The sequence below is a fragment of the Adiantum capillus-veneris genome, chromosome 19 (genome assembly GCF_014529385.1).
Source record: "Adiantum capillus-veneris isolate H3 chromosome 19, ASM1452938v2, whole genome shotgun sequence".
NCBI classification, from domain to species: domain Eukaryota; kingdom Viridiplantae; phylum Streptophyta; class Polypodiopsida; order Polypodiales; family Pteridaceae; genus Adiantum; species Adiantum capillus-veneris.
Window position 1 is genome coordinate 48,118,248 of NC_140949.1, and position 15,747 is coordinate 48,133,994.

At 43.8% G+C, this 15,747-nt stretch overlaps 1 protein-coding gene across 12 annotated transcripts in view; it reads right to left on the reverse strand.

The window, feature by feature from the left end:
- Positions 1–15,747, reverse strand: part of LOC147433966 (microtubule-associated protein 70-1-like) — an 89,381-nt gene that overhangs the window by 53,605 nt on the left and 20,029 nt on the right. For 5 of the 12 annotated variants that reach the window (XM_086490586.1, XM_086490583.1, XM_086490585.1 and 2 more), the window contains 9 exons: positions 15,138–15,223; positions 14,936–15,001; positions 14,565–14,735; positions 14,297–14,467; positions 14,009–14,164; positions 4,308–4,454; positions 4,147–4,218; positions 3,538–4,059; positions 3,249–3,412 (listed from right to left, as the gene is read on the reverse strand). In XM_086490586.1, coding sequence (XP_086346712.1) covers positions 3,249–3,412; positions 3,538–4,059; positions 4,147–4,218; positions 4,308–4,454; positions 14,009–14,164; positions 14,297–14,467; positions 14,565–14,735; positions 14,936–15,001; positions 15,138–15,223 — 1,555 coding nt within the window. Of the gene's footprint in view, positions 1–2,650; positions 2,785–3,218; positions 3,413–3,537; positions 4,060–4,146; positions 4,219–4,307; positions 4,455–14,008; positions 14,165–14,296; positions 14,468–14,564; positions 14,736–14,935; positions 15,002–15,137; positions 15,224–15,747 lie in introns of all 12 variants that reach the window. The other 7 variants (XM_086490592.1, XM_086490589.1, XM_086490590.1 and 4 more) reach the window with 4 other exon arrangements.

Consider the following 15,747-nt stretch of genomic DNA (forward strand, 5'->3'; position numbering starts at 1 on the left):
TCAGAAATTGTCGAGGTCTGTGGCAAGATCTACTTTTCTTGGCCTTCTTCTTGTTCTTTCCATATCTCTGATTCTTTTTTCGTTTCTTGCCCTTTCTGTCCTCATCACTCAAATCAGAAGAGGAAGAGATATCCGAATTTTCAGAAGAAGATGAGAACGAACTAGACAATCCCTCGAAGCGTACATACTTCTTTTGTTTTCTTGCATTCGCAAAAGAAGATTGATGACCCAAATAGCCAGGGTAGTCTGTTCCCTTGTTGCGTTTCTTCAATTGCTTCTTCGCCCCCAAAAGTTGGTTGACTCGTCTTTCGACAACGTCATCGAGTTCATCTTCAGTAAACATCCGTGGGACAGGAGGTTTCTTGAGGGCTGACTTTAATGGGAAGTCAATGGTTGTCTGCCATTGGAAATGAACTTCATCGATCGCGTGCCGGGTGAAAAATTTGGCATACTCGAGATCCTTTGAAAACTAGAGCATCTGCTTTGCGCAATCATCAACCTGTTGTTGACGTTGCATCTCCATTAGTTGGTACTCCGTAGGCCGAGGTGGCACGTACTCTTTATCTATTGTTCCATTTGAATTTTCCGTGCTGCCACCCGTTCCAAAATTGTCAGGTGGGTTCGTCTGATTCTTGCGGGAATCATCTCCTGAATCCATGTGTGTCGCAGAAAAGGGATCGGATTTCCCAGTAGAAGAGAAATCGGCTGAGCTCTGATACCATTGTAACAGACCTGGACACCCCAAGTCTAGAATCTAGCCTGACACGCGAGAGAATCACTTAAAAATACTTCACACTTTAATCATAGTTCAATTGAGTCGACACGGCTCGGTGTAGTTCCGTGCCCAGAGAGATTGGCCCCAAAGATTGGCGCCCCTTTCGGTATTTTATTTTATATTAATGCTTGAGCAAAGTTACAATGCCCACGGGTCCTCTCTTCTCTGAAGCTCGTCAGCAAATTTGAGCCAGAGAGTGGCCCTGGGTTCAATATAAAGGCCGTGAGGGCTCTCAAAAGCAGTTACATGAAAATCTTCAAACTCAAAAGCACTTGGCCCCAAAAGCTGCAAGAGCCCCACGCAGAAATCCGTATAGCTCTGCCGTAAAACGTAGAGGTCCGTACGGCCTGACACGTCATCAACGCAAAACGCGGAGCTTTCCAACAGCTGCCACGTCATCAGCCTTTACAAGATCTCTCTCTCTCTCTCTCTCTCTCTCTCTCTCTTTAGTCTTTAAGTGTCCCTAGGGCCCCATAATCGGGACCCTATAAGTTGGAACCTTATAACTTTAGATCTTGTCTGTTGGACATGCCACGTCATAAGTTTGTGACATCCAGCCTGGCCAAGGAATTCCTAATCGACACTTGGCCCCTTTTAAGCTTTTCCCTTTTGAAATCTTTTATAGCTGGCTCCCACGAGGCCATGACCCCATCCCTCGTGGGTGCGCATGCACTTGCCCCTAACAATAGGATATGTCACAATCCCTCAATTTGTAGAGTCTTTGTAGTACTAGATACATTTATGCAAATCTAGTCTTTGAGTGTCGCACCACATTACCTGCATTGTGACTCCTAAAAATAGCAAGTGCATGATTTTTCTTGCTTAAAAAAAGTGGTCATCTTGGCCACATAAAAAACAACAGGCTACACCCAAGGCAATTTGCCTATATCCTCCATGAGCAAGTCAAGGTTGTGGGCAGCAGATAGAGCCCAAATAATACGAGAGAGCTCGGTCTCCACCATCTCTCTCATGACCTTGCAGTTGGACGCATTGTCCGTGACAACTTGCAAAACCATGCGACCATAAACTTATAACTACTAAGAAGGTAAAGAGAACTATAAATTTCAAAAGAGCTATGGCATGTGGAACTACCTACACCACATTATCCACCCTAACCTCAAGGATGGCCTGCCCAATATGACCAAAGATAAACATAGCATAAATATATTGTAACCAACTTGGACACCTGAGCGAGAATCAATAGCAATACATGAACGGAAACTAGAACAAACTGAACACTGGAACTAAAAAGAAAGAGAGTCGTCGACACAAAGCGGCGAAGTTCCGATTCCAGATTCGATGGCCCCAAAGACTCGCGTCCCTTTTGGTACTTTTTTCTTAATTGATAATCACAGAGTACAACCGTAGGACAAAGGAACTCTGCAATCTGCAACCATGCAATGGTTTGCTGAGCTCTCCCTCTAGGGACTCTTTTATAGGTACAAGGGGCCATTAATTGGGCATCCCCCCAAAAGCATGAAGTTTCTAAAAACAGTCCCCAAAATCTGCAGCAAAATAGGCAAGGGCTGTTCATATGTCTACCATGTCAGCAGCCGTAAAATGCGGCATGTTTTGCGGAAGTACAGCCACGTCATCACTTCGTTAGAAGTTGCCACGTCACCAATTATGTGTCCGGCCTTTTTAAGTGTAGTGCCCTTAAATGTCCAAGCCACGTCATCGAAGTTGTGGCATACCTCTCTTAATAGAAGAGTGATCAAGTACATGCCCTTGATTAAGCCTGTAGAACAAACAAAGGATAGAAAATAGCTCACTAGACATTGACTCTATGCACACACTTACCACACTACCATCAAGAATAGGATTCCAATACCCAAGATAGACGATATACATGATAGATTGCAAGGTTCTACTTGCCTCAGTAGAATCGATCTTAAAAGTAGCTATCATCAGATCATGATGGCTCCCAGAGATGTATACAAGACCGTATTCAAGACATCCTTCAGATTGTTTGAGTATTTGGTGATGCCTTTAGGTACCACAAATAGCTCCTGCAATGTTCAACAGGATGATGGATTGGATCTTTAGACAGTATCGACGGTGTGTAAGAACATTTTTCCACGACATCATTGTTTTCTCCAAATGCAAAAGAAGAACATCGAGAGCATTTGTTGCCAGTTCTCAAGTCATTATGGGAACACAGATTGGTTATCAATGGGAAGGAAAGTGAGTTCTTTTTACAAGAGATACACTTTCTAAGACATGTTGTTTCGTCCAAAGGTGTTAGCATGGATCCGTATATAAACAGATCACTGTAGAACGTAGGAATATGGATGGCCAGGCCAAATTTGATAAGCTATGATGAAGTAGAACGGGTGACTCTACACAATGATCATTATACACATAAAATACTTACAGCTAACATGAAGAATGATGAACCACAACGACAATCAACAAGTACACATCATAAGAAGCTTGTGAAAACCTGCTACTTGTTAGGCAGATCAAGGACTACTTGGAAGGTAGCTTAGCAGCACTCTGGCGCCTAGATCTCGTCTCATGCTCCCTGCCAACACGCATTGCAACTACCTCCTTTTCCATATTGGCCACTTCTCTACGCATTTTCTTTGCTTCAACATCCATGGCCTTTGTTAGTGTATCTACTTTTCTAGATAACATCTGGAGAAATCGCCATTAAAAAAAAGTCGGTAACACTGTAAGCTCCAAAACAATGCCACTGTAAAAATGCTGCAAACACTGACAGCTCCAGAACAAAAACATTGGGTTGGAAGCAGGAAGCAAACCTCAATTGCATCATCTTTGTCTTTTAAACTTTGATCTTTTTCGTGACCAGCCCTTCGCAAAGCAATAACCTCCTTTTGCAACATATCATACAACAGACCAGATACCGTGTCATCAGTTTTCTCAGCTTGTTCATTATCAGGGTCAAGTTTCTTTTCAGGAGTGACATTGGACTCAACCCTGGAAACAGCGGTTGATGACCTTTTAAGCCCTTCAAAACCATTGAGAAAACTCTTTCCTTTGCTCGTGAGCCTTTCTGAAGGATTTTCTCCATCAAACGACTTGTTCAGCTTTGCATTTCTTAAAGGCGAACTTGAAAAACCCCTAACTTGCGGAACAGAAGTCAGATGTTTGCTGTTGAGGCCATTCAACCCATCCTCCGTTCCTACAACTGAACGACCTCTTGCCGGCCCACTCAAGACATTCCTTGGACCCTCTTCACGAGGAGAAATTCGGTATGAAGAACCATTGCTGGAGCTCTTGAGGCTGTCTTCCAACACCTTCAGGCGAAGCTGAAATTTCTCCTATAAAAGGGTGCAGGACCACCCATGTAAGTGTAAAAGGCCGAAACTATTTATGAGAAAACAGTCATAGTCAAAAGCATACAATACCTTCAGCTGTGCCTCTGTCTTTGCTGCGCGCTCTGCTATGCTCAGCTTGTCACGAAGCTGTTGCATTTCGCCCTTGAAAATGAAAAAGACAATGAGTCTAAGTTGAAAGAGTGACTGTAAGCACTAGCCCAACTCCAAATAAGAACTGTCCACTGATTTACTTGTAAAAAGCGCCTCTCATCAAGCCATTGTTTGACTGGCATAACTTTGTCATTGGCGTCCTTCCACTCATTGGCAACAACAACAGCCACTCTGTTAGCAGTCACCTTAGCACGTGCCAGCTCTCGTTCCAAAGTTCTCTTCTCTTCCTATGCAGGCAAAGTTAGCTCAAATCAATCCCAGGTAGCCTCTTTGAAAGAAAAAAATTGAGAGACAAGCGTCAAATCCATCAAGAGTGGGCCTAAATGACTTCCTCACTTTGATTCAAATCATGCTGCAAACATTAGTATATATAGAAAGGACAAATACAAAGACTATTTCTAACTCAGTGGCTGTGTCTAGTTTTGGAGAGCTAGGCCTAAAAATTTGGTGTGTCGCCCCAATATATTCAACACTCCTGATGTCAAATCCATCTTCCTCACTTTGATTCAAATCATGCTGCAAACATTAATATATATAGAAAGGACAAATACAAAGACTATTTCTAACTGAGTGGCTGTGTCTAATTTTGGAGAGCTAGGCCTACAAATTTGGTTGGTCGCCCCGATATATTCAATATTTCATCTAGGTATATTTTTTAGTCATATAGCGGACATGCAAACTTCACATTGTAAGTTTTCGTCTGAGTTAAGACTAGTTGATATTGTGCTAATTCTTCCTATCTTTTGTGGTGCATATGCCGTATCAACTACCTCAGTTTTGTGCTAATTTTTCCGATTTAATGCTTCTTTTAATGCTAGGCTTCATCATGGCCGAGTCTTCCCTTGATCTTTGGAGTCATGACAGAAACTCCGTACGCTGAACTTTGTGTTGATGTATGCTCATGTGCGTGTGCGTCTGACCTGCGCAGTCCTCGCGAGTCCCATCCTGCCCACAGGTGCGCGCGCGCGTCTGCGTCTGCTGTGTGCAGGCCTGCTCGCGATCTTGCGCGACCTGTCTGCCCTGCACGACTGCACCCTCTAAGCCCTCAGTGCAGTAGCGCGCAGCTGGAAATCAGTACGCAGTGAACACGTGCCCTGCCTGCTGAAACTCTTCAAGGCTCAGCTGTTTTAGGGTTTCGGGACCAGCAGAGAGAGGAAAGGTGTGCAATTCTTTTTCAGGCCTCTGTACAGTTTGCGTTTTGTTTAGGGGGGTGTGTGTAGTTGAGTGTGTGGCCTGCAGATTTACAAAAACTGTGGCCTGCTACAGTCAAACATAAAACTCCAAAAAAAGAGTGTGTGTGTGTGTGTGTGTGTGTGTGTGACCTTCGCATGGATTCGGTTGAACAGTGTATATACAAGCGCCGCAAAGCTATGGAATCCTCGGCTATGGATGCTTTAAGCCTTATCAAAGAATGTTTGCATGAGGACTTCCAGGATGCACGTCAAGCTTGGGAAGGATCCGCTCCCGTCATGGAAGTGCGCATCCCTATACAGGAGCTTATGGATCCTGTTGCTCAATATGCACTTAATGCGGTGATTCTTTTTTCCCCGGGAAGAATGCCTGCGGCATAGGATGTCGACCAATGGGTTGATTTCCTACTCAAACGGCAAGTTGTCCGAGGGGTTTACTTTGGCGCGCGAGGGTTCTATGAAGTCTGCTGGCCGACATGTATACTCGGGATGCTTTGCTTGAAATGTCTCCTCTTTTCTTCAATACGCAGATGACTCATGTACTGCCCTGGGCTCTCACCAAGGACTATCAGAGTCTCATTCATCACAAGTGTCCCGTCTGGGTTGAGGTGGTCGATTTTCCTCGCACTTGGCGTCACTTTCTTCCTTTGCTGGCTGCTCACTTGGGCAAAGTCATTTGCCCTCCTAAGCTGGACGCAACCACAAACCGTTTTTGTATTCTGTGGGACACAGATATCCCCACACCATCAGGTATTTCCATCGATTCAGGGGATGCAGTGGTTGGCAAGCGTCCATTTAAGCTTAAATGGGGCAAATTTATGAATTCCTACTTCTGCTGTGGCAAATTTGGTCATATGCAGTCCGAATGTCCGGAACCAAACCTGCAACTACCGCCTTCAGTTGTTCCTACTTTTCAACCTCACTCAACTTCGAAATCTTCTGCTGAGGTTCAAACCAAAGGTGCTTCAGCCTCCTCTCCGACAGTCGGGGCCAATAAAGGCAAAGGGAAACAATTACAATTATCTGCACTTTCTGTTCCTCCAAATGTTAAAGACAAGGCAAAGAACAGCTTTCAACCTCTCAAACTTGGATGGTGCCCAAGAAACCCGTTAAAGCTGCTGCAGCCCGTATTCCGGCATCCTCCCGTAATTATGTGCCCCCTTTGAAGAATGTTGCTCATAAAAAACTCCCTTGTAATAACAACACTTCTTTGGTTGAAGCTGGTGACAAGGTGGTCCGCTCTTACAAGGAAGTTGTTACAGGTGAAGCCTCTTCATCGCAAGGTGCCATTCTTTTCAATCATCCGGGTCCAGGTCTTGACCCACCTCCTCAAGTGCCTGCAACTTGGGAGGATGTGTCGATGGGCACTGACACTTGAGTTTTCTCCCATTTTCTTGTTTTCTCGCCCACTGTATATACCATATCAGAATGCATAGTTCTTTGAATTGCATCTCCTATAATGTGCGTGGTTTATGCAATCACGATAAGTGGCGGCTACCCTGGCACTATGTACATACATGTCAAGCGGACATTGTGGTTCTTCAGGAGCATAACCAACATCAATTTGCAGGACAACCTTCTTACTTTGTGGGCTACTGGATAGCTTATGCAGGATCAACTGGCTATTCTGGCGTGCTTATGCTTGTTCGACACGAACTCTTCCCGACCTTGGCTTTCAATGATCCGGCTGGGAGATGGATGGTCATCCAATGTATTGTTAATGGGAAAGTTTTTGAATTTGGAGGCTTATATGCATACACAGCTTCTGCAGATAGGGCACGGTTGTGGAGTGCTATCTCCTCTTATTGTTGGTGTTCCAATGCATTTCTCTGTGGGGATTTTAATAATGCACCAAACCTTACAGATAACACTACTGGGCATTCTCACATGCTTCATACAGTACGGCAATCATGGGATCAATTTATGTTGACCTGTGATGGGCTTGACTTGTGGCCCTTATCGCATGCGAGTGATCCAGGATTCACTTTTCAACATAATGCTCAATCTATGTATCGTGCTCGGCTGGATCGTTGGTATCTTTTTCACATGCAACAGTATGATGACTTTGTATGCGAGATGAGGATTGATTATGCTATGTGTCTTTCGGATCATTTTCCTATATGCTTGAAACTTCGATTTGGCTCCTTTGATACCAATGATCGCCTACCCAAGAAGAGGCTTCTGCATGTCAATAATGCTTATCTCAAGCATGAGCCTTTTCGCGCTATGATTATGGATATCATCCCGCTTTTGATCTCCCAGATGTATGTTGATATGGACATAGCCTGGTTCCGCTTTGTTATGCGTGTTCAATGTGTTATCCAGGATTATGGCAGGGATTATTTGTCACAATTAAGGGAACAGGTTAATCAGGCAAAGGATGCTTGTAGCAGATTGATGCACTTGGCGAATCATTCTTCTCTTACTGGCACTCAAGTGACTGAGTTGTTTTCTGCTCGCGCTATGTTACGACACAATGATGAGAGGAAATTGGCCAAATGGCAGACTCGAGCTCGACAGCAGGCTTTTGCAGATAAAGGATGTTCTTCTAGACAATTTTTCCAACATTTGCATCACTCCACGCAGTCTCAAGCTATACTGTCACGTTTGTGACTTACTACATTACAATACTTACTCATTGATGCAGATACGCGAAGTGCCATGCCAAGGAGGACCCCTACGCTTGGATGGTTGCGACTCTTCACTCAAAGGACATGCGTCTTCGCCAAAAGCCACACTCCTTCGACGACTGGTCACACCCCCGCTCTACGGATGCGACTCTTCACCCAATGGTTGCAGCTCTTCGCCGAAGGATGTGTCTTTACGTCTAAAGTCATGTCTCTTCACCAAGAGACGTGTCTTTTCATTTGTGTCTATTCGTCCCCTATATAAGGAGCCCTTGTATCACACATTCAATCAATCAAACACAGAGTCTTCTTAAGTCTTTCTTTGAGTTCAGTTCAGTTTCTTAAGTCTTAATCATGAGTTTAAGTACTTAATAGAGGATTAGTACCTAGAATCCTCACAGTGGTATCAGAGCAAATTTTTTCCCGAGACCCGAAGGTTGTGAGCCTCTCACCCTCGCCGCTACCCTCTCCCCCCCCCCTTCCCGGAGTTGTATGGAAGAAGGAGAACGATTGAAATCCCCAAGATTTTTCCCTCTTTTCCCCCCGCACATGTGTTAAATTACCACTTTCGAGCAACACTAGTGTAATGCAAGATGCTCTCTTAAAGTCTCGGAGGTTCAACATGGCATTGATGGCGGTGCCCTGTCCCATGTGACGCGTGGAGGTACTCAAACTAGCCCCCCCATGTCCCTTTTACCCTCTCGGAGCCTCTCCAAGTGATGCACCCCTTCGAAAGGACACAACTTTTAAAACATGCCCTTTCACATGGAAATGACCTTTTTCTTTTAAAAAAAGTGACCCTGGACTTTTTTTTTAAAACCTAACCATTGGGCACTCTCTCCTACCTCAAAAAACGCGAAACAGAAATTAAAAAAAAATTCAGCCCCCCTCTTTGACGCGCGAGCATATCAGCCCCTCCCCTCTTCGATTGCGCGCAAGAAACCAACCCCCCTTCCCTTCCTTGGGTGCGCCTCATCACCAGCCAAACCCCCCCCCCCCTCCTTGCGCGTGATGTGGGCTCGCGGTGTGCTCTCGAAGGCGGATTTGCATGGCTGTCCAGAAATTACAGCAGCAAAATACTTCAATTTTCAGCACCGAATGATCTTCTTCTTCGCCACTTTTACCTCCCAGGAGTGATGGTTATCAATCTCCCTTTTTAATGCTTGAGTACTACATTCTTTTTCAGCCCCCTCTGTGGTGAACAATTTTCATTCCCCTCAACAAGAAGGAACCCCTTTCATTGGCGTCCGAGCAAAGCCTTCCTTTTCATTAACGGTTCATGCTCGAGTATGGACTCTCACCTCTCATTGTGGAAGCATCGGGTAGCCGCCTTGGAACAAGACATCTCCTCACTTAAAGTGAAATTGGAGGCTCTCCGGCAACAATTGCAACAACCTTTTGGTATCAAACAATTTTCGACGGTTTCTCAACAATCTATGTCTCACCCTCAGCATGTTTCTTCAGAGACAACCCAACACAAACTCACTTTGCTTCAGCAACAACATGCTCAAAAGCAACATTCTTTGCAGCATGACTGTTATAACAAGCCTCAACCTCAAAATGATCATCGGCAAAAGCAGCAACATGAAGCTTTCAGAAGATCTCCCCTTGAAGAGCATTCAACCTCTTCGAAGTGGGCTCACATAGTGACACATATTTCCGACCCTAGTCAAGTACTCGGTCGTGAACACCACAACGCTAGACAAGTTTCCCCTTGCGAGCCATGCCATGCTCCTCTTACTGTGGAAGCCTTAATACCCGCTAATAAAGCTGAAGATTCAAGAGATTTTAGTTCATGTGTGGCATCCCAAACGCACACAACTTCTTTGGTTGTGGTCTAGGCAAAAACAAAAGCCTTGTCACCGCCCTTGCAGAATGAAGTCTTTGTTTCTGATGAGATAACTGATGCTGTGGTGAATGATAATTCTTCAAACTTGAAGATACCAATTCTTACCTTCAATGATACAAAGGATAAAACGGATACAAAATCTTGCAGCACGACTTCAGTCGCTGCAATTGAATATTTGGACACAACTTGTTTCACAGATAAACCTTTACAGATAGACGTACCTCCAAACACTACTATGTCTCAGTCTACAACATCCCTTCAGGAGGATTTTACTGTTCCAAACAAACCAATGGAATACCTTACAAATTTCCAACCAGTGGTCATCACTCAACAGAAAACGCAAGTCAGTTTACCAATTTCACTTGAAGCTGATACAGATTCAATCTTTTATTGGACAAAGCTTGAAGTTACAAATGACTTTGACAAAAGCACTAATCAAGTTGCAGACGTGATACTGATACTTTTGAAAAAGATGAGACAAGTTGCAGATATGATCAGTTTTCAGTTTGGCAAAATAGTCATGATCAATAACAGTGCCATGACGTGGGAATTAACAAAAAGAGCTTTGGATGCAGAAGCACAACAACAATACATTTCCTCCTCCCGGAGTTTCTACAACTACCTTGAGTTTTATTTTAAGAGGGAGGGAATGTCACGTTTGTGACTTAACTACATTACAATACTTACTCATTGATGCAGATACGCGAAGTGCCATGCCAAGGAGGACCCCTACGCTTGGATGGTTGCGACTCTTCGCTCAAAGGACATGCCTCTTCGCCAAAAGCCACACTCCTTCGACGACTGGTCACACTCCTTCGCTCTACGGGTGCGACTCTTCGCCCAATGGTTGCAGCTCTTCGCCGAAGGATGTGTCTTTACGTCTAAAGTCACGTCTCTTCACCAAGAGACGTGTCTTTTCATTTGTGTCTATTCGTCTCCTATATAAGGAGCCCTTGTATCACACATTCAATCAATCAAACACAGAGTCTTCTTAAGTCTTTCTTTGAGTTCAGTTCAGTTTCTTAAGTCTTAATCATGAGTTTAAGTACTTAATAGAGGATTAGTACCTAGAATCCTCACATATACGGAGAGTTAAATTACCATCAGGGGAGTAGGCATCCACTTTACAACAGCTAGCACTAGCCCTGCATTCTCATTATGGCAAGATTTTTGCTGTCCCTTCTTCTCTCTCAAGAGAAGCTTGCCAAGCGCGTCACATGTTATTCCCATCCTTTCGATGCGGCAGGCTCAAGAGTTGTTTTCACCGAGTCGGAATTGCATGCAAGCTTGCTTGATTTGGGTCGATGGAGATCTCCTGGTTGGGATGGTCTCTCTGTGGAATTTTTCTTGTCTTTCTGGGATTATTTGAAGTTGCCTCTGTTGTTCAATGATGAATAGAGCTTGGGAACAACAGGAATTGCCCTCCTCTTGGAAAGAAGGTTTGCTCAAGCTGATACCTAAGCATGCATTGTGTGAAGAATTCCCTCATTGGCGGCCTATGACACTCATGCCTGTGGTATATAAATTATTGGCAAAAATGCTAGCTAACTAACTCAAGTGCTTTCTTCATGAAGGCTTGCATCAATCCCAATACGGCTTCATTCCACCATGTCAAATTACTGATAACCTCGCTAATGTTATCATTGGTATGGAATATGCAAAATATACTCGACAGGATGTCTTGGTCATGCAAGTTGACATTGAAAAGGCATTTGATACTATTCTTTGGGATTATATTGCGGATACCATGCAACACTTGGGATTTGGGCCTAGGATATCCCGTGTCGTGCTTTTCTTGTATGCACATAGCACTTTTGCAGGCTTGCTCGATGGATCTCTTTCAGAATCTTGGCCTTTGGGACGGTCGGTGAGGCAGGGTTGCCCTTTGAGTGCTTTGCTTTATGCGATCGCTACTCGCCCCTTGTTTATGTATTTGGATTCCTTGACTTTTACTCGTAGGCTACATGGCCTGACTTTACCTTCGGGACGACAGTTTGCTGGTCAGGCCTATGCGGATGACTCTTTGTTTATGCCTCACAATCATTATGATGATGTATAGCAAATTATGCATACTCTTCACTTGTTTGGATTGGCAGCAGGTCTCAAAGTCAACTTTTGTAAATCCAAGCTATTGACTCTGAAGGAGTGTGATTGGCATAAGATATTGTGGCCTTGGGAGATTGTTCCTCCACATGTTCTGGTTCGCCATTTGGGTTATCCGTTGGGTTGGAATGTATCGGCTATGCAGAAACTGGATTGGGTGCTCCAACGCCTACATTCAAGTTGAATTATTGGAAGTTGTCCATGTGGCCACTTCATGTATGTCTCAGGATTGTTCAATGCATCCTTGTGGCTTATGTGCAATTTTACTTGCCTTTGTTATCGTGGCCTCGGTTGCGCTTGCAGTCCCTCATGTCCAATATTTTAGAGCATTTTTGGCAGACCTCGTCTACCAAGAAGGGTCTTCGACTTCTTTCTATGGATAAGCTGTGTTCTCCCAAGCGGCTCGGAGGGTTAAGTATTTTGGACTTGCGATGTCATCTCTTGGCTCGGAAAGCTATGTTGTTGCCAGTTTTGGTGGAGCGGCAGCAACCCTGGGCTCTCATGGTCACACATTTGTGTACGCACATTGTCCCCCCAGCTTTTGGTCATTGGCAACTGACTTATTGGGATGTTGTTTTTGGGAAGCTTGAAGGACACATTCCTGGATGTCCCTTTACTTCTTCTCTCATTGTTGATTGGAAGGTTGTCACTTCGCATTTGGCTTGGAATGGTCGACAATCCGATGTGCGTAACTCTCTTCGTTCGGAGAATCTGCATTGGAGCAGGGCCTTCGCTTCGACTTTGGTTCAACGGTCTCCTCGCCAAGCATATTTTCTTTCCAAAAAAGGAATCTGTCAGGTGCATCAGGTGCTTGATGACTCGGGTTCTGTTCTTTCGTTTGTTGATGCAGTGTCCCGCTTTCGGTTGGGTCCTCACTATTCTCCTCTCTGGCGGGAAATTCAAAGGATGCTTGCTGATCACTCACCCATTCCTCCTTTGGATGTGGACTCTCGCTTCTCTGATTGGAATCTGGCCACTACTTGATTGGACTGCATCTCGGCTAGCAGTGTATATGCCATCCTTCAGTCTGATATATGGATTGTGCATCATGGTAATCAGTTATGGTTGCTTTCCAAGTCCTCCTTGTGGTGGCAACGCACGTTGTCTCGCATCTGGCAGAGTCATCTACCTTTGAAGAAACGTGTTTTCTTGTGGCGCTGCTTGGTGGGAGCTCTACCTGTTGGCAGTGTGTTACATGCTCGGCATATTGCGCCTTCCCACTGCCCCAGATGCCTTGCAGCTGAGGAGACTGTGCCACACTTGCTATGGCGTTGCCGCCACTCCGGAGCCTTCATTCGGCAAGTGCCGACTGCTCTTCGGCTGCGTTTTACTTCTGGCTCTTTTCACAGACACTTTGGCTTTTCAGGGTGCTCCAGTCACAGCATTCTCAGTTTGCGGTGTTCTTCACCTGGATCAGATTTTGGACTCTGTGGGCCATCTGGCATCATAGAAACTCCTTCATGTTCCAAGGCACTTATGTTGACCCCTTTCCCTATTTCAAATTATCTCTTGGTCAAGCACTACATTTTGCTTATGATGCTGGAGACATCATTCTTGATGCCTACAGGATTTACTTTGACTGCTTCTAGCTTTCGGAGCCTCATAGTGCTCTGCTTATCCCTTCTTTTCGTGGGTTTTCCTCGCTTTGAGGTTTCCCACCAGTAAAGTAATCAAAGCAGATTTACAAAAAAAAAAGAAAAAAAATGTGTGTGCGTATGGTGTGTTGTCTTTGAGAGCATATGTTAGTACCTAGTTCTACATCCACTATTGGGCACTAACGACATTAGTGGGGATGTCGCGGTATTTAGTCAATACTATGCATGATGGAGCTGATAGTTATATTGTCTTGTAAGTGATACCATGGGTCTATCCCTTGCACTTTCCTTTAAGGGTGAATCTGGGCTTATCCTGGATTCATCTAGGAATATTTCTTGATGTATGTATATAAAAAATAAAGATCTTACCTAGTATCTCAATCTCACTAGTATTCCCAATGCAAAATAGCCTCTCACCATCAAAAGATTAACATGTTGCCGAGATTCTCGAACAGCATTTGCTGTGGCGCCCCCTGCAAGGACAGCTTCCTCAAGCTCTGCAATAGTTGTGCTCAACTTCTCAACCTCAGCAATCTTCTGCCGTTGCATCTTCTCCAAGATTTTGTTCTCCTCCTGCCCAATGCATGAACGTTTGATGAGAAAAAATTTGGCCTTTCAAAGCTAAAGAAACAATTACATAACACACCAACCAAAACAAAGAGACATAGATGTAGCAAATATGACTTTAATACGCAGGAAAAGCACCTGGCAAATGTCTAACTGTTTCATCAGCTCTTGATTTCGATTCTGAAGGTCATCTACCATGGATGCCTTGACTTCAGCGATTTGAATGGTCTTTTCTGCTTCTAATAGGGCGGCTTCTTTTGATTTTGTCAATCTGTCAAGAGCTCTATTATTCTCTTGCAGCTTTGCAACCTAAAAATATTCACAAGAACATTGAAAATGCATTTTAGCTGGGTTCACAGCTTAAAGAGTATAGACAAGGATAGCAGTAAAAGGGAATGGAAGATACTTCTTGCCGTGCAATCCTCAGTTCGGCTTCAAGAGGTGCGATGATAACCTCTATTGGAGGCATATCCTCGTCCTTTTGTGCTGCTTGGACTCTCCTTAGTGTTGCCTCTGCTGCAAATTGAGCTGCTAGTGCTGCTTTCTTCTCATCGTTAATCCTTTTCACTTCCAAATTCTGAAGCATCATACATGAATACATTAGGAAAAAGAATTTTGCAGAAGTTAATAAACATTTCATTTCATTTCATTAATTACTTCAAGTCACTCGATCAAGGTTTTAGTACAACATGTTAACAGCAAAACATTCAGATTTTTAAATTGAAATTCTTGAAAGCACAAAAAATTGAAAAGTTGAGATGCTTCATCCAAATCCACCTTGTTTTCTAGGAGGAGCTCTGTTTGCTTTAGCTTTGCCTCTACCTTTTTCAACTCATCATCTAGCTGAAAGCCAAAAATTTCCTTGAAAACAAATTTTGAAATTAAAAGGTGCAACTAGAAGATGAAAGATGCTTCACCAAGCAAACAAGAAGAATGTAAGACTTGTTCAACAACTGAGGTGATTGGACGGACACGACACCTCTTCAAGTGCTTTCTCTCTGGCACGCTCAGTAACCTTTAATGCTTTAATTTCTGCTTGGGCTTCCTGAAGTTCCCTATCTTTATCTGCAAGAACAACCAGGCAGTAATTATTACATTAGAGACTAGCCAACAATTTGATTTTATCTGTACTTGAAAATTTGTGTCTTATTGCATCCAAGATAGGTAATATCATAGACTGAGAAAATCCACACGGTATAAGCTTTAATGCAAAACATAACAGAAAATGCAATTTTAAACATTTGCAAAAATCGAATGTATGCGACCTTAAACATACTTGTTCAATCCATGGCATTGTGGCAATCACAAGAACCTTTTGAGGGACAGCCTTACCCAAATCACCATGGAGTTAACACGTAGAAGTAGAGAGGTAACAAAAAGGGAACTTTTGTCTTTTGTAGGGTGTGTTGGTATCTTGGATCAACAAAACTATGGCATAACACCCATGATACCCCCTTTGACAAGAGCTATACCTCAATCTCAACCAGAGTAGATGGCCCGATACTTTTTGTTAAGATTGCAATGTTCGATCACCTTTGAAATTTATGGAGATTGTGATTGTGACATCCATGGAAGGATGCAGAAGGACA